This window comes from Camelus dromedarius, chromosome 10, assembly GCF_036321535.1.
Source record: "Camelus dromedarius isolate mCamDro1 chromosome 10, mCamDro1.pat, whole genome shotgun sequence".
Lineage (NCBI taxonomy): Eukaryota > Metazoa > Chordata > Mammalia > Artiodactyla > Camelidae > Camelus > Camelus dromedarius.
The window spans coordinates 48,288,636-48,307,148 of record NC_087445.1 but is presented as its reverse complement, the minus strand read 5'-3'; the positions used below and the strand labels follow the sequence as shown (position 1 = coordinate 48,307,148).

The following is an 18,513-nucleotide window of genomic DNA, read 5'->3' as shown; positions in this document are numbered from 1 at the left end:
AGCCAGTTCACTGTGGCTGGTTTCTTCTCCCATTACCAGTTCTTTCCTTAGGGAGGAAAGGTAAAGAGGGACTGGGGGTGAGAACTAGACAGTTGGCAGAGGGCAGGTTTAACCCTTGGGAAAAGCGGGATGTTTTTCTTGTACCGTCAAGTTTTCCTTTCCATGATCGAGTCTCTTTTTCACCCTTTAGTCATCTACTTGTACAAAGACTGAATGTATTTCTCCTTCCCCTAACTATGTGATGCTCTTCCTTTCTCTCGAAACATTGATTCTCTTTTTCCATGTACATTGTTAGGTTCGCAGTCTTATGAAATTGACCCACTGCTGTAAATGACTGAGCAGCACACCAAATCCACTGAAAGGAGCGTTGCTATTATTTTTTTTAAAAAAAGTCTCTAACTGCTAAATTGTCTGGCTTTGTGCTGGAGAGCTCTGGGGCTGACTGAGGGGTCCGAGAGCTCCCTTAAGCCACACTCCCAATCACTGACTGCTGCAAAGCACAATGCTCTAGGCCCAGGCTCCAAAAAGCAAGCCAGAGGAGGAATGGGTAACAGAGCAGAAGGCTCTTTTTTTTCTCTTTTCCCTTCTTAAGCCCACCCCTCACTACCTCCTTTCTAAACAATCAGGGCCTGGCAGTTAGTCTAACATTCTTCTCTTTCCTTCATGATTTCCAGTTTCTCCTCTTCACCTTCATACACCCAAAGCTCCAGGGTAAACTGCTTATGGTGTGCTGCCCTCAGAATGCCTTTACTTTGGACTGAAATCTGGCCAAATTCAACCTTCTCACCTTTCCTTCATCCCTTCTCCTTCCACACTCAACCTGAAGCCAGCAGCGGTGGCCTTCAAACCCCCAGCAATGGCCCTGTGCCTCTCGTGGCTTTGCTCTGTCTTGCTGGGTGCCCTGTTTCAGTATCTGAGGGTGGGAGTCATGTCTTATTCAGCTCTGCCTCCCCCAGCATCCGTTAGAGGGCTGGCACCAAGGAACAGCATGATGGACACTCCCCGATGGCGTAATATTTATTTTCCCAAACAAGTTCTAGTACATGACAGAATCATCAGGGACTCTAGGCTAAACGATATACTGATCTTCAGAGGACCTCTAGCGTCCCTTATAAGAGCAGGACCCGATAGTTCTTTACTACATACCATTAAAGTAGCATTAAAGATTTTCCCACCATACGTCTTGAGTTCTCCAAGGATCTGCAGATAATTTAAACGTAGCTGGGCAGCAGAAATAAGTTGCTTAAATTAGGGAGAAAGAAAAAAAGAAAAAGACCATTGAAGTCAGAGTTATTCATTTGCCTAAAATGCAGGCAGTGTTGAAAATTCTTTCCCTGAGGTTTTACAACAAACAGCTATGTGGTCAGCAGGGGCCATGGTTACATTACCTTCTGTCGGGGTTCCAGCAAATTCTGGTTCCTCTTCATGTGGAAGCTAATGGCTTTCTTGATGTCTTTTCCTTTCATGTTCCGTAGTAAAGTTGGAGATATGAAGTTCTCTATTCCCCAGTCCTTCCTGCCATGAGATATTGGAGACAAGGAGTCCCATTTTTACAGTGCGCTTGACTCTAATGAAGGACATAATTACACTTGACTCAGTACTTAGTGTTCTGAGAATACTGCAATTATGACCCTCTTTCTCAACAGGAAAAAATACACACACAGCTGGTTTTGTGGAGCATGTGTAAATATATTTATGGTGTGCGTTAGTATAAAACACAAACACACACACACACACACTGTCTCTCTCCACAAAAACCAGCCATTCAGGAATTAAACCCCATGATCATTCTAGAAGCTCCCTATTCATCACACATGGACAGCCCACTCACATGGGGCAACGCACAGACAGCACCTGTCAGTTCCTGAGGCCATGCTTCAGGATGGTGCCAGCCTAACAGCCTCAAAGTCTCTCAACAAACTAGGTAAAAGCATAGATTCTCAGATCCTACTCCCAAGAGATTTGACCCAGTATATCAGGGGTAAGGCCAAGGATTTTTTTTTATTTTCTAAAAATATAATTCCTCATCTGGTTTTGATGCCCAGGCAAAACAGAGCTGAGATTTGGTGAGCAGGTGAGCAAATCTGGATGATACTGCCCAGAGAAAAGTGAAATTTTAAGCTAAGAGTCAGGAGGTGTCTGAATCCCAGGACTTGAAACTACTCTAATAGGAATGTGATGCAGCACAATTTTGTTCACACCAAATTTATTTCTGAGGGATTCCCACCCTCAGAAGAGCTTTATGCTAAAGCTGTCGACTGATTTCCCGAGACATCATCCCAGGAACTGGGAATTTACAAAGGGATCCGGTGTCATTCCATCTGGAATTGGCTTCTGCCCCAGAGGGCGCAGCTAGGTTCTGACATCTGGGAAAGCCAGGCTGGGACAGAGATGGTGGGGAGGGACGTGAATGGAGAGACAAGGGACAGATGGGCAGGTAGATGAATATCAGCTTTCTGTGGAATCTGGCCCTCCTGGCCCAGGGTCAGTCAAGTTATAAATGCAAAGCAGCTGCTGCTGGTGGGACACAGACGTCCCCTGCCACTCACTCTATGTACTTCAGAGAGATCTTCTGCGGCTGGGCACATGCATAGATCCGCTCCTGGATGTGCAGGGCTGCGAGCCGGAGCGCAGAGCTGCATTTCATTTCTACAGCAAAGCGCTCCTGGAGCACGTCGCTGCAGCTCTGGAAGAGATTAGATGAGAGGAACTGGGAAACAAGAACGGGTGGATTGTGTTCCTAGTTCTCTCAGGCAAAAGGCAGCAAGACCAGGAGCTCAGCTTTGAGACCTGGCTCTGCCACTTCTTGCTTTTGTGATTTTGGGTCCTTTTTACTAAGACTCTCTGAACACTGGTACTGCCCCTCGCTAAATGAGGAAAGGCAAGACTACCTGACGTGGTTTCTGTGAGGTTTAAATGAGAGGATGCGTTTGAAAGCAGTACAGAGACACGCTGTTACACAAAAATAAACCACTGCTGCTGTTAGACTTGTTATTTGCTGCTACCATTTTTGTAAGACTTTGGGCTGGGCTAGTCAATACACCTAGTTGGAGTGATCTCATCTGTAAAATGGTGATGTCTCCCAAATGATTTTTTTTTTCCAAATGATTTTTTTATCAGAATAAAAATGACATAATAAGCCTCACCCAAGGAGGTAAAGTCACGGGAGCACCAGGCTAGGAGGTCAAGGAATCTATTTTTGGCTCCCCCACCAAATGCGTGACCCAGGCAAATTATGTGACCTTTCCAAGACTCAGTATCATCATTTCTGAAATAAGGCTTTGAAGCACTAATGTCCTTTTTAGCAACAAACACTGTAACTCTAAAGATCCTAAATGGCATTAGAAAATTTATCGTCTACATCGAGGACTAAGCCTTAATTTCATTAATACATTGCAAATCTCCTAACACAGCAACTCAGTGACATTAAAAGGAATAATCAGGCCCATTCTCCCTCAGATAAAGATAATCCCTACCAGGGAGTTGCTTAATTGCCTTGAGCTCATGTTCAAAATAACCCAATGTGCCATCTTTGAGAACAATCACTGTTATTTTAGGAAGGGCAGACTGGGTCACCTGCAGATAGAGATATTCAAAGGCCACAGGGTCTTCTTTCAGGAGGTCCAGGGGGTCCTTGGGAACAAAACACACCCTGAAGAGGCAGCGGTAGTCATGTGACTCCTCCCTTTCTACCACCTGTGATGGGTAAGAGAGATACAATTCATCTTCTGCCTTTGTTCTCACAGTTATTCCACAAAACAACTTTAAAAAAAGACACTGATGTGGGGAGAAGCAAATGCAATTTATTGTAACATATTTAAAAAAGACAATGAAAGACAAGCCCCGGAGATTTCAGTTTTAGTGCTTCCCAAGACAGCACAGACCTTTGCCCCTAACTTGCCTTTCCCATGGGTATAAGATGTAAAAGGCTCAAAAGAGCAACCTTCCCATTGATCCCATCAACCTGTTCCCTCTTCCAGAAGAAATCTCTGCATCTGGTTTCTTATTTGCCTTTCCAGAGACAGTCTATCTATATCCATGATCCTATAAATCTACATTCTTTTCTTTTCCACAAATAATAGTATAGTATATATTATACATCTATATATATTCTGCACCTTACTTTTTCTTTTACTTCAACTATCTTAGCGATTTAATTTGATTTCTTTTTCCAATGCTAACAGAGTAGAAGTGATAAAAAAAAAAAAAAGTTTGCAAGCAGCAGTACTAGAAGGTGAGTGACCCGGGTAAGAATTCATCTGTAATGAGGAAGGCTGAGAGCAGCTTCCACAACCTCATGCCTTGCTCATGCTGTTCCTCTTAAAAGCCCCTTCTCCTTTTCCAGTTGTTGAAATCCTGCTCATCTTTGTAATAGTACACACTCAACAAGGATTTCTTGAACTGACCTGTGTTTGGCTTTAAAAAGCTGGTACAACAAATCACTGAATGGAGGGAAGATTGAGTGGTACAGACGGACTGACTGTGTTAGCCCTGTCCTGTCGCCAGGGACCAGATCGGGGCAAGTCTCACAAAAAGGCCTTAGGCGCAGCAACATATGCTTTCCTGACATCTCAGAGGCAGCAGTTTCAGGGGAAGATCACCAGGGCTGGAAGCAAAAGTTGGGGTGCTATGGGCTGTGTTACCTTGAGGAAGCTCCTTACCCTCTAAGCCTCCGTCTCCTTGTCTGCAAAATGGGGGCCTGCCTACCTGCCTACCTCATACAAATACCAGGCTGTGTGAGCTGTGCGCCTTCTGGCCACAAACAAGTGCATCCAACCTGCAGACGCACCGAGCCCTACCCCCAAACGTTCCAGCTGAGGCGTGCAGTCTGCCCAACCCAGATCTCCTAATCAGGAGCAGAAGCAGGTGATACCTGCTGGATGAGTTCCTCCTCGTGCAGCAGGTGCAGCCGTGAGATGCTGTACTGCTCCTCCAGGACCAGTGCGAAGTACTCCATGCTTCGGATGGACAGCTTCTCCTTCACCGTGAGGATGATGTCCTGCGGGCACAGAGAGGTATAAGGGTCACCGAGGAGCAGGCCAGCCCTCACGTTCAGGCACAGAGCAGGGAGGACCTCCCCGACTTTCACTCTGTTCCTAAGTGCCACCAGGGAGAGAAAGGCCTGTGCTGACTGGGTCAACTGCCAACTCCGGCAGCTGGATCTTGATGGGCCACGTGTGAGACTTCTCATCACCCCGCACGGCCCTACACCCACTGCTGCCCCCTCCTCAGGGTTCCAGCGCCATCCATACGGACACCCTCTCTTGCTTTACTTGGAAGGTGGAAGCCACCCCTTGGGGCCTAATGCCTCTCTTCAAGGTCCCCAGAGTCATCCTTTCTTTGGAGTCTGCATCATCAACTGCTTACCAGACAGAATCCTGCCACCTACCCTCTATGCACCTGTGGGAAATCAACCTGACGTTTCTGAACCTCATTTCGTCCCTGAAAAACGGGAGGATAATGATGCTTATTTAGAGGGGCTGATAGGATGAAATGACAATTAAAACTGTGCCATTGGAGTTGCCATGCCACATTCTTCTCATTCACTACAGTGGCCCTTTGTCATCACAAGGTCTCTGCTGCCTTGGTGTATTTGCACATGCTATCCCCTCTGCCTGGCACACTTTCCCCGTTCTCTTCAAAAGGCTGTTTCTTTCTCTTCAGAGAGGCCTTCTCTGGTCACTGAATCTACATGTGATTGCCCCTGTTATTCCCTCTCCCAGGGTCCTGCTGATTTCTTTCATCACTATTGGATATGATCTTCTTCCATGGCTGCTATGTCCATTAGTAAGAGACAGTACAGTCAAGTTAAGTGAGGGGGTTCTAGACCCAAACTACTACTCATTAGCTGTGTGTCTCTGGGTAAAGTGCTTACTCTCTCTGTGCCTCAGTATTTTCATCTGTAAAATGGTCATAATATCCACACCTCTCTCAAGGGTTGTTGCGTGCATTAAAATAATTTCCCCATATACAGCATTTAGAATAGCATCTGGCAGGTGGCAAGTGTTCAATACATGCCAGCTGCTATCTGTTTTCTTGCTTATTGTCATTTATGCCACTAGATGCTAAACTCGCCCAGAATGTGAACTTTGTTTGTCTTGTGTTCCATTATATCCCCAAAGCTTGGCACTCAGTGATGCTCCATAAATTTCACTTGATGAATAAATAACCATCATAGACTCATCATAGATGTCCTGCCAGAACCTCAGATTTAGTAAGTGCCAAACCATCAGGTGCTACCTGCTCCCCATGACTCCCAATTCTGAATCCTCTTTCCACTTGCGCCATCACCCTCCATAACTAACTACTAAGTCCTGAAAAGTCTGCTTCTGTAACTCAGCAACATTAATGCAATGCCCACTGTGTGCTGGCCATGACACAGAGCCCCTCTCCAGACTCTGTCCCCTCTCTCCATTTGGCCTGAGTTCAACATTTCTCCTGGCTTTGTTGAGTGGTGCCCTAAGGACCCCCCTGTGACCCAGCTGACCTCCACCTCATATCTAGAGCAGGGGCTGGCAAACCATAGCCTGTGGGCCAAATCTGGTCCACTGCTTGTTTTTGTAATTAAAGTTACATGGGAACATGGCTGCACCCATTCTCTACAGCAGCAGACTTGAGCATCCAGGACGGAAACCCCATGGCCTGCAAAAAAAAAACCCTAAAATATTCACTATCTGGCTCTTTACAGAAAAAGTTCACTGACCCCTGATCTAGAGGAACTTGTCTAAGCCTTGTAGTGCTCATGCTCTCTCTTGTTCAAGAATATTCAGTGGCTCCCCAGAGCCTACTAGCCTAGGTCCAAATTCCTCAGCTTAACGTTCGAGGCTCTCAAGTATCAGGTGCCAACCCCTCTCTCCCGCTTCACTGTCTGCTGCTTCTTCCAGTGCACCCTGCTCACAAGCCCCATACACTTGCCAGGCTTTCCCATCACTGGTTCTTTGTTGATGTCATTCTCCAAGCCTGGGAAGCCATCTTCCCATATCACTCCTGGCCCATTCTTGTCAAAGGCCTGGCCATCTTTCCAAGTCAGCCACCTGGGGGCCCTTCCTTGCCACCCAGCTGGAAGCTCTCTCTCCCTGGAGCCCACACCACACCGTTTTCATGTCCTGCTTTCCTGGTTCTGAGCACACTGCACTGCCCATCGTTGCCTAGTGAGTTATCCCCAGGTCTCATCTCCTCACGCCAGTCCTGCCCCGAGACTCTGGGCTCCCTAAGAGAGTGACCCTGGGTAATTTATTTCTGTATCACCAATAGCTTTGCTGGCATACAAAAAGTGTCACTAAATATTCACTGGATCAAATGAAATATTTTCCTTGATTTAGAGAAAGAGGGTTTTTTTTAATATAAGAACTTTGCTTCTCTTGGTGAGGGAGTAGGGATGAGAAGTCACTGATGAACTGATGGTTTTTCCCTTTTGTTCCATAGGATTTGTTCTTATCCCCATCTCTTTCTCTGTCATAAGGAGCTAAAAGATTTGTTTTAAAAATTTGGCTACTACAGATAAGCAATATTAACCAGGATCATACCAGCGAAGTCCTTGCTCATTTCCCCAACTCCATCTGTCATTTTGGCTTTAATTCCCTTGCAGTGTGTGCTTTTATTACAAATCATCTCAAAGTTTCTTTAGCCACCAAAGGGGGACTCCCTTTAATCAAATCATCCCTTCCATGCCAATGCACTTTGCTCAGATGACAGAAGTAGAAACTTTGTGTAATGCATTTGCAAAACTTCTATGCAGATGGCAGCCTGGCAAGTGCCAACGCAGGGTTCAGAAACAGCAGACCAAGTTGGAAGCCAGTTATGAGCTAGCTGACCTGGACAAGTTTTGGATCTCTTAGGCCAGTGTTCTCATCTGAAAAGTGGGTTAACATTTGTTACTTCACAAGGTTACTGGGGAAATTAAATCAGATAGTAGGCAAGGAAGTGCCCAGGAGAGTGCCAGGCATGCACTGAACACTGAACAAATCTCTCCCTCCCCTTCCTCCTCTGGGCTTGGGCTTCCCAGGTTCGGAGAGACCTTCTCCAGCTTCAGTCGTGCTGAGGTAAGAATGGGATAGGGCATTTGGGGCAGCCCTAGGAATTGCCAAAGGAAGATGCCCGGGAACACTGGCCATGTGCCCGTGTGTGTGTGCATTGTGTGTGTGTGTGTGTGCGCACATGTGTGCGCACACGTGCATGTGCATATATGTGAATGAACGTGTGTGTGTCTTGGCTACTGTCAGTTACCTATGGCTGCACCTGCGCACCTGAACCTGCTCTTCCCCAGTGTCAGAAGAGCTGGGCTCAGTGTTGACTCTTACACAAAGTTTAATGTTTGAACAACTCCTGTGTTTGCTTCTTCCCTGAAGCCTCCCTCTAAGACTATTTGCTACCTTGTTCAGAAACTGTAGTGCCATCCCTTATTGTCTATGGATAAAATCTGAACTCCATTGCCTGTCCCCTTACTGGCTCTCTGCCTTAGTCCATGGGATTCTCTCAGACTGATGTGCACCCACCAACCCTCAACAGCCCTGTCCCCACCTGCCCTTGTTGAATTTTTAGTCACCCTCCAAAGCTCAGCTCAGGTCCCGCTTCTACCCAGAGCCTTCTCTTAGGTTCTGACAGGACGGAACAGATGGTGCTCTTTCCCTCGCATGCAAAGCACTTCCCTGTCCCTCTCTTGACAGCCCTTACTTCATCCTGCCCTGGACTATTGGGAGCTCCTTGAATGTCCATCCTCCATCAACTAGACTGCAAACTCCTGGGAGACAGAGATCACTTTTCACCTCAGTCTGTACCACCTGTATCAGAGCATCTCCCAGGGGGAACTGGATAAATGTAAGATGAACTGACTTTAACCTAGAGCAGAATATGCAGGGGCCTGGACCTGCCCTGACACCTTGCCTGGTATTTAGTGGCTCTAGTCTTTTGGGTAGCAGGTGAAGTCACATACCAGAGGCAGGGAAGTCCAGTGGTTAAGGGTGAGGCTTATGAGTTATATTATGACCTTGACTACTTCATCTCGCTGAGCCCTGACTTCCTCCCCTGCAAGATGATAATAAAAATACCATCTTGCTGGGTGTTGGTACTACTGAGGTAACAGAGTGATTGGCTTACTGCAGGTGCTTAGACCATGGTGTCTGTGAGACCACCAAGGCAGCTACAGGCAAGATGCCTAGGGATACTGGGAGCCAGCAAATTCTCTGGGAAAGAGATTCAGGTTTCCTCTGAATACCTTTACAGTCGTGTGTGCCTCAAACTTGAACGCTTTGGTCTGTCCATTCTCCAAGTACACCTTGAGCACGTTGGGCATACACAGCAGAGAATTACCCTGGAAAACACAAGAGTGGTGTTAAAACTGGCCATTCTGTCCCCAGGTATGACAGATCCACAGCTTCCCTGGCCCTTTCTGATGTGGAGAGCAGGATTCTCTCCAACATCCACATCAAGTCGTAAGTTGCTTCTTGGGCAGATTTTTTTAAATGGAGGTACTTTGGATTGAATCCAGGACCTTGTGCATGCTAAGCATGTGCTCTACCACTGAGCTATATCCTCCTCTAACTCTATGATTCTTGACATTCAGAGAGTTCAGTGGATGAGGTCTATGCCACACAGATACAGGTATGCTTTGTTCCAGGGAACTGCTAGACAGGAGAGATGATGGTGAAGAATGAGCCCCGCCATGAGCACATCGAAAGCACTGAACAAGCCTGAACGATGTAACGCAGCTGTCAGCTGATACTTCACAGTTGGCTGCCCACCTTATGGTATGCAGTCTGGCAAGTCAGATGACAAGCATGCCATTGTCCCAAATGGGCCTTTCTGAGATTCTTGCACTGTGCCTTGTGGGGTTGGGTGGAATGAGGGGTAGGATGCTCCTTCAACATTGTACTGCTGCATTCTCTGTAGTGAAGCATCACCAAAGGGCAGAGGGCTGCTCTCCACCTCCACTCATCCCAACCATCACCCTGGATTTGCAGGATGGCCTAAGGGACTCTGCTACTCTTGGAGGGCTTTTGGGGAAGGAGGCACAAGACTGGTCTGTGTTATGTGATGCACGGCCAGCCAGAATTTCATGGGGTGGAACAATTCCCTTTAGGTTTGGAGAATCCCCCCAAGGCCAGCTCTCATAAAAAGTGACCTCTGAGTGTTTAGTTGCAGATAAAGAAGGCCCTTGGGGCTGGCATCCTCCAGAACCTGTGAGAGCGTCTAGAGTTCCCAGGATTTGAGCTAGAACCACGTCCAGCTCTAATCTCTGCAAAGAGTTTGGGTATGGAGCCCACTTGGGTTAGAAGCGTGCCATCTTTTTTCAAAAACCAGATAGCCTTTTCAAATGAGAATTCTGTGATATCATATCTTCTAAATATAAGGGCAGTTGTATCTTTTAAGCAAGATGCACATTCATCACTCTCTATAACTTTTTTTTTTAAAGCTACAGTACTTTTACAAAAGAGAAAGGAGTATGTTCACACGCCAGTGCCACCTCACACTCAGTCAGGGAGGAGGGATTTCAAACTGCTCCTCTGCTGTCATCTCACTTCTCTGGTTTCGGGTGTTTAGAAATCTTCATCTTTGGACTTCCCAAGTGCAAAATGTTTTCCTTGGGACCTTATTATTCGTGATTTACAAAAAAATACATCCCTAATAACATTATATAACTAATGCCATATACTCCCAATTTTTATTTCTACCTGGAAATAATTTTTAGAAAGTTGTTCTCATAAAACATGTACAATTCTATATGCATTTTTACTCAACACATAGACACTTCTTCATGTGGCTTTAACATTTATAATTTTAAGGGACTTATTAATATTGTATTGAGTTGAAATATTAGAATTTATTTAACCATTCCCCTGCCCTAGGTATTTAACATTTTTTTCAAATTTTTTGCAATTTATATATTGGTATTAGAGATATCTTTAAACACACAGATTTTTGCATTGAAATTATTTTATAGGCTAAATTAATAAGAATGTGATCCTTGGACCACTTTTATGGCATTCATTAAGTTTTGTTTTTTTTCTACTCCCGAAGATTAAATCAACTGACAAAGCCGCCAAGCCACCAATTAGTATGAGTGTAGCTACTTTCTCAATTTCAGCGCTTACATTTTTCTTTATTTGTGCTCATTTACTAAGTATAAAGTGGCACTTCTTAATGTTTTCCTTTGCATTTCTTTAATGGTTAGCAAAGTTAAGCATGTTTCAATTGTTGGTTTCCTTAAGTGAGACAAAGACAAATACTGTATGATGTCACTTATAGGTGAAATCTAAAAAAAATGAGACAAATTTGTGAATATAATAAGATAGAAACAGACTTACAGTTACAGAGAATGGACTAAGTGGTTACCAGTGGGTAAAGGGAGGAGGGGAGGAACAAAATTTGGGTAGAGGATTAGGAGGTACAAATTACTATGTATAAAATTGATAAGCTACAAGGATATATTGTACAGCACAGAGAATATAGCCAAAATTTTTAAATAACTATAAACGGAGTGTACAACTTTTAAAAATTGTGAATCACTATGTTGTACCCCTGAAACTTATGTAATATTATATATCAACTCTACCTCAGAAAAAAAATCCCCAAATGTTCATTTCCTGTTTCAGATCCTTCTAAGGTCTTAGTATGTTTCAAGCGAGAAAGCTTAGCAACTGACTTTATCATCTTTTAAACACTTGAGAGGCTGAAGGGCTCGGTCACAAGGATTAGCTCTCACTGGCTCAGCTGTCTCTGCCTTATGCAGCTGATAGAGACGTGGTACCCTGAGCTGCAAGTCTCCCCAGGGGATCTGATCACATCTACAGAACCCTTATTCTCTACCAGGCCTGTTAGTTGGGTCTAGACCCTCTTTCTCATTACTGTGCACTATCTTCAAAACACTCATTGAATAAAAATTTAACTTGCTAAAGAGATTTGATCTATTTTCACAAACATGAAAACAGAGAGACTCAATAGATTGCTGATCTTTTGTGATTAATGCACTATGCCTCCCACTAGCCCCTTCCTAAAACAAATTCACCTTTTACTCTCAAGTCTAACTGAAGGTGGGGTCTGTTAAGTAGCAGGACAAGAAGAAAATAAGGGCTCTCCAGACGTGAACCAGATCACCTGGCTCCTGTGTTAAAATGGCCATGACTCCCCATTAGATGGGCCTCTACAGTGAGAAGACCAGATAAGGACAAGCTCTGATTTGGAAGTTTCAAAGTATAATATTGATCACTGAATTCAGAATGGCAATAGTTATAGACCATCAGGGGAAAAATATTTAAATAATGAATATGTAAGTCTTTTATCCAGCAGTCACATTAAAAACATCAAATTCTAGCTAACATTTTCCCTTTACAAATTTGTCTTCTGAAACCCCATATCAAACCATACCAACCCTGGGTATTTCCATACCAAAAAGGATACCACAGTAGAAAAGAGAAGAACTAAAGTCACATCTGTGCCCCTGTATTTTCTAGCTCTGTGATCTCAGAGGTTAAGTTAATTCTCTTAACCTCTCCAAGCCTCTGCCTCCTCTTTTGTTAAAATACCTCCCTTGTAGGGTATTGTGATGACTAAGTATTATGTACCCAACATGTTTAGGGTCACATAATAGAGGTTCAATAGCTAAGAGGCTCTTTTAAAAAGAAAGCAACCCCACCACCACTGCCATCACTACTGTCAACGCACCAACTTCAGAGGGAATACTAAATCTGAAGATTCAGAATGAGAAATGAATAATTGGAATCTGTGGAAATTTCAAGGGCAGGAAAATGGAGTCACAGGATGACAGAGAGCCAAACCCAGTGTTTCTCTCCCCATCCATGGTTTGCAGGTGCCTTACTAAGGGTACGCAGAGCCTCCAGCAAGCCCAATGCACTCCCCCTGCGTCCTCTCCACGCTGCGGATTCCAGAGTCCCTGGGAGACAAGTGCAGGAGGCAGCTTGCCTGCTTCATGCAGTCATTTAATCCCTTGACCAGGGACACACCTGGCTGTGTCCGCTGACAAGCACTTCCTCCGCAAAGTGCACCTTCACGGGGTTGGTCTTCAGCCTCGCCCTCTTCTCCTCCGTCAGGAAGGAGGACTTGGGGACTCCCTGCAAAATATTAACAGGACACAATTTAGAACAGGACTTTCAGACAAGCATCTTCTCATTTCTCAAAAAACAAAAGCAAAAACTCTGACAGCTGTTGAGAATTCAATTAAAACCCACAGAGAATGATGGCATCCTACTAAAGACCACTTTTCATAAAATCCATGGCTCTCAACATAGACTTGTCTGAGAACAACTGAACATTCAATATGGTGGCCAAAGGCTGTGGTATGAGGAAGACAAAGAAAACTGGCCTGTGAACAAGCAGACCTGAATTCCAACACAAGTTCTGCTACTCAACAGTTGCGAGAACTACTTCAAATGCAAATTCTTATGGAAGTAAACCAATTGTGTGTGTGTGTGTGTATGTGTGTGTACATTGCCTCTCTTTGGCTTTCAGTCTTCTCTTATGCACAATATGGGGGTTGGACCAGAACATCCCCACAGGGCTCTCTGAAGCTCTGACTCCTCTGATTTATCCTTGGCCCTTCTTTGCTCTGCTCATCTTTTGGGTGGTGCCCTCTTTCTCCACAGGTAAAAAGAGTTATCACAGGTTGGTATGAGTCTGTGGTGAAGCCCTTGGCCTCGACCATATCAGGCTAAATTGTGACACTTAACGAATAGCAACTTGCATGATTTAGACCAACAGGATGTGATCTTCCTGGAAATCCTGATATGCTATTTCTAAGCCTGGCATCCTATGTTTCCTTGGTCTGGATAGTCCTTCAGGCCAGCCTCTAGAATGTTTACATGTATAACAGCCCCAGGATGGAGCTCTGAGCCACAATCTGTGTGGCTGAAGAAAGAGAAACACAACAGAAGTCAAAGAAACTGCTGGAAAAAATGCTCATAGACTCAGATAACACCAGGCCCCTGCCATGAAGAACATGAAGTAAACAAGTTACCTTGAGATTTTAACTCAAGAAGATAAATGTGATTTGTGGGTAACTGGAACCTTGGTGTGACAGAGGTCATGACTATGATTTAGTATCTCAAATACATAGTTTGCTTTAAAAAATTTAGTAGAAGGAGAGGGGGAAATAGCAGTGTTTCCGGAGAAGTAACGTGTGTGGTAATCCCTCCACTGGAGAAATTACTTAACCTCAATTTGCTTTCTTTTTCAATCAATCAGAAGAGATTGATGGAATAAGGCAAAGAGAAAGTTACAACCTAAAATTAAGCAATGAGACTATCAGACTGCTTTGAATGAGTTCAAAACTCATACCTGTGAATCGAGGGGGCTGATGGGCCTATTATATGAAACAATTGGCATCATCCACAGAACAGAGAATGGAGGAAATACTAGGAGACTAAAGATGATTAAGTATAAATTTCCCAGAAAATGAATATAGAAGAGTCAGGAAAACACATATGGGTATGTTTGTCTTTAATTCTTGGCAAAATCCAAGACAAGATAGGGTCAGAAAGCTTTCAGACACTGATCACTAATAACCAACATAAAGGGAGGGTATAGCTCAGTGACAGAGCACATGCTTAGCGTGCATGAGGTCCCGGGTTCAATTCCCAGTACTTTAACTGAAAAAAATAAAAATAAATTTAAAAATTTTAAAAACTAATATGGAATTACTAAGATTTTAGATTTTAAGTTTTATCATTTTCTTTATTCTGCTTTATGTTTGTGTTATTAGCCTTTCTTTCCTACTTCTTGCACTGACTGGACCTATTTCCTTATTAAATAATAAAATCACTTTTAAGGCTATGAATTTTACTCAGAGTATAGTTTCAACTGCATATAATAAGTTCTAAGAAGTAGAGTTCTAAATTTTAATTATTTTCTAACCAGTCTATTATAATATTTTTGCTTTTCTATTTGACTCCATCTTTAGTTAGATAGCATTTTTATTCCAAATGGGTAGTTTTAATTACATTTTTGATAGTTATCAATTTGTATTTTATTATATTCTGGGAAAGGGAATTATAGAGTTGCTTATCTAAGGAATTTATTGAGTTTTTATTTTGGTAGCCGGGGATGCGGTCAATTAGATTAAACTGTTAAATGCATTATTAAAATTCTCCAAACCCCTATTTATTTTTTTGTCTATTTGTGGCTAAGGCTAAGAGGTACGTACTAAAGTCTCTCAGAAAGAATTTTCTGTCAACTTTCCCTCCTTGGTAGTCTTCTCTTACAGTTTGATTATGTATAGTTCCTTGTATCACACAGAAAGGACACCCAGGCCTGTGGTGGTTCAGGATGGCTGTGGCCTCCCTGTGCATCATCTCTGCCACACTTTGCCATGTGCTGAACCTCACAGCTGATCAGACACGTTCATGTCCAGCACCTTGCTCATAACAACCCATTAGATACACAAGGCAGTTATTGTTGCCATCCCTGTTTTACAGATGACTTCTCCACAGTGACACCACTCAGATCTGTCTTGAAACTCCTAGTTTGGTACCCTGGTCATCCCACTCTGCATAATCACGAGTCTGTCTCCTTAGCTGGACCATGAGTTCTTGAAGCCTGGACCCACATCTGTTTCCTCCACAACACTGGCACAGAGGCGGTCCTCAGGCAACACCGACTGCCCCGGCAGCTGTCCCCTGTGCCCTTTGCCTTCCCCGTTTATTCTATGACAGATATTCCACTAGGGGTACAGAGTCTTGGGGCCAAGGAGGGTGAAACTAACACACAGGAAATAGAAAGAGATTTACCGACGTGCAGCGAACAACTGTGATTGAAAGAGAATCTTCAGCTTCCCTGAAAAAAAGAATAAAGACAAAAAAAGTCATTCTGGGTGATACATCTGTGTGTGTGTGTGTGTGTGTGTGTGTTAGGGTCAAAAAGACTGGCAGAATTACAAAGCAGCGTCTCTTGCCTCAGCTTTTTTTGACTCAGCAAAATTGAGAAGGATGTTGAGAAAGAAGGACCTGATCTGTGAAGGAACATGAGCTGTCCTGAGTGCCGCTTCTTCCTGGAGAAAATCTTCAGATACTTGCCTCTGTCATCTAGTCTATACCTACAGCCACTAAATTAAGTCACTTAGCCTTAATTTAGTCTATATGATGGAAAACTCATCCAGTTGCTATGACCCCGAGCTAGGTTTATGTCCAAAAAAAATTTTTTAAGAGAAAACATAGCAATAATACAGATCAGGGAAATATGCTACTTCAGAAAACAGACTAAACATTCACTAAATAGAATGAATGAATGTGCATAACATTTATCAGAAAAAAGCCAACCATTTTCTGGTGTTTGGGCACAAAGTCAGTATCATGAGCCCAACCATGTAATCAAATATTAGGCATTTTCATTTTCTTATCATTTCCTAGATTCCCAGAGCGATCAAATCAACCAGATAAGTGCCAAACTTCCACTTCGTATTAGAAGATAGAACTGAAATATTGATTTGTATACTCCTTTTTCTTTGCCACTGCTACACAGAGAAGCAGTGTGCAAAATAATTTCATTTGACTTCTCACAATATGAACATTTAGGCCAATTGCTGCCAGTGTGTTACTTCCTCAAACAGATAAACTCAACACAAGATTTCTAAGTGTCTGGGGATCACCTCTTTTCCATTTTACAGAAGAACAGACCTCTTCCAAGAGAATTCACAACAAACCAATATCCAGGTGCTCTCAAATGGACAGCCTGGCCTCACAGAGAGTTGGAGGAATTAGAGACATTTTATTGGGTTTTTTGTTTTGCTTGGTCTTAGAAGTGGTGATGACACTGGGAACTAAGCTAAAAAAATAAGCAGTCCCAGCATTTCCACACGCGGCTTATGGCAGAGAGCACAGATTCAAGACTCAAACTGGCTAGCAAGTCTTTAATGGCTCACCCTTCCAGGAGGAGAATAACCCCTGAACTTACCGTGTCAGCACCAAGACCCTCCATCATCTGGGCCTCACTTCCCATAGGCATCGATGCCTTACACAAATTGAAGTGCTCAGCGCCTGCTACTCCCCTCCCAGTCACTCCTGCTTATCACTTTGCCTGGACCACTCTCTACCTCCATCTTTGTGGGCCAAATTCTACTCAGCATTAAAGGGACATCTGAAATACTTCTGGACTCTTCTCTGGTTTTTTTGTTTGTTTGTTTGTTTTATGGGAGAGAGGTCATCAAGGTTTATTTACTTATTAATGGAGGTTCTGGGGATTGAACCCAGGACCTTGTGCATGCTAGGCATGCGCTCTACTACTGAGCTATACCCTCCTCTCAGACTATTCTCTGTTTTGTCAAACCACAACTTCCTCACAAGTTGGGGAATCGCCAGTGTTTACAGCCCCTGTCCTCTGTTTCTCCTGATGCACTGTCTCCCCTCAATCTCAGTGGGGTGTGCACCAGCTGTAGCTGCACCTCTAGCCTGTACAAGTCCAGGAAGTGGAGTCCCTTGGCACCACAGGGTTCCTTGCCCAGAGAAGGTGCTTAATGAAGAGATCAGGGTTCACGTTCCCTAGACACCCCAATTCTGGTCTACTGCTTTTAATTGTAAAGACTTTTGCTCATTAGTCAGAGTTGGATCTAGCCTGACAGAGATATTAGTAGCAGTGAAAATCTAAAATTCGTTTGCTGGAATTGATCATCTTTGAGAAAATCACCTAATAATTTGGACAGTAAACTGCATGATTTCCATAACCATATTTCATTTTTGTAAAATAAAATCACCACGTCCTTTCCTAGCTGCCCCACCCAACCACCCACCTTATTCTCTGGCAGTCCTGAAGCGAGATTAGGTGTGGTTGAGAGGATTCTATTTTCTACACTCTGATGGATTCTCTGCAATCTTGAGCTGTATGTGTGTGTGTGTGTGTGTGTGTGTGTGTGTGTGTGTGTGTCACTGCAAGGGACTGATAAATATAGCACCTGTGCCTCCCAATCACGTCTGTAGGCAGGTGAGAGAGAGCAGATAGTAACCAAGATGGAATTCTAAAATGAGGCTGTTGCTACTGCTTTAAAGGAGACTGGATCTTACTTAAATCACAGGGAGATCAGTTAAGGCATTTCTGTCACCCATCTTTGCTCTACAATAATCTGTGCAACTCTGTGGATGATGGAAGACAATTTAGTACCTCAGAATATCGACTGCTCGTTCACAGGAAAGGTCTTCGGCGGGCTCATCGTTCATTTGGAGGATCTGATCACCAGGGAAAAGCTTGCCGTGAGCGGAACCTCCTGTTGGACAGAAAAGAAGTCACTGGTGCTTGTGCCAGGGGGGCCCAGGCCCCACGTGTCACTGCAGCACACCTAAATGGCAGCCTGATCCAGTCTCCAGGGCACCAGCTCGCCCTACCCCTAGTCAGGCTTGGGCTCACGGGGATCTCAGTTTTCCCGTTTACAAATCACGGATAATGTACTACAATCCATCACCTTCAAGGGATTGTTAGGAGACTGTCTGGGGAAAGAAGACTAGCAGAAACCCTCTGAATCAACAGAGCTGGCCAGCAAATCCACTACATTCATCTCTAAAGAACTCTCGGATGTGT

General features: G+C 44.0%; 1 protein-coding gene across 1 annotated transcript in view; it reads right to left on the bottom strand.

Annotated features, from left to right (window-relative positions):
* FRMPD1 (FERM and PDZ domain containing 1) overlaps nt 1-18,513 on the bottom strand; it is a 77,274-nt gene that overhangs the window by 9,505 nt on the left and 49,256 nt on the right. The window contains exons 4-12 of the mRNA XM_031450050.2: nt 18,100-18,202; nt 15,738-15,783; nt 12,960-13,067; nt 9,215-9,310; nt 4,874-4,999; nt 3,577-3,696; nt 2,550-2,686; nt 1,389-1,515; nt 1,147-1,242 (exon numbers count right to left, since the gene is read on the bottom strand). Coding sequence (XP_031305910.1) covers nt 1,147-1,242; nt 1,389-1,515; nt 2,550-2,686; nt 3,577-3,696; nt 4,874-4,999; nt 9,215-9,310; nt 12,960-13,067; nt 15,738-15,783; nt 18,100-18,202 — 959 coding nt within the window. The remainder of the gene's footprint in view (nt 1-1,146; nt 1,243-1,388; nt 1,516-2,549; nt 2,687-3,576; nt 3,697-4,873; nt 5,000-9,214; nt 9,311-12,959; nt 13,068-15,737; nt 15,784-18,099; nt 18,203-18,513) is intronic.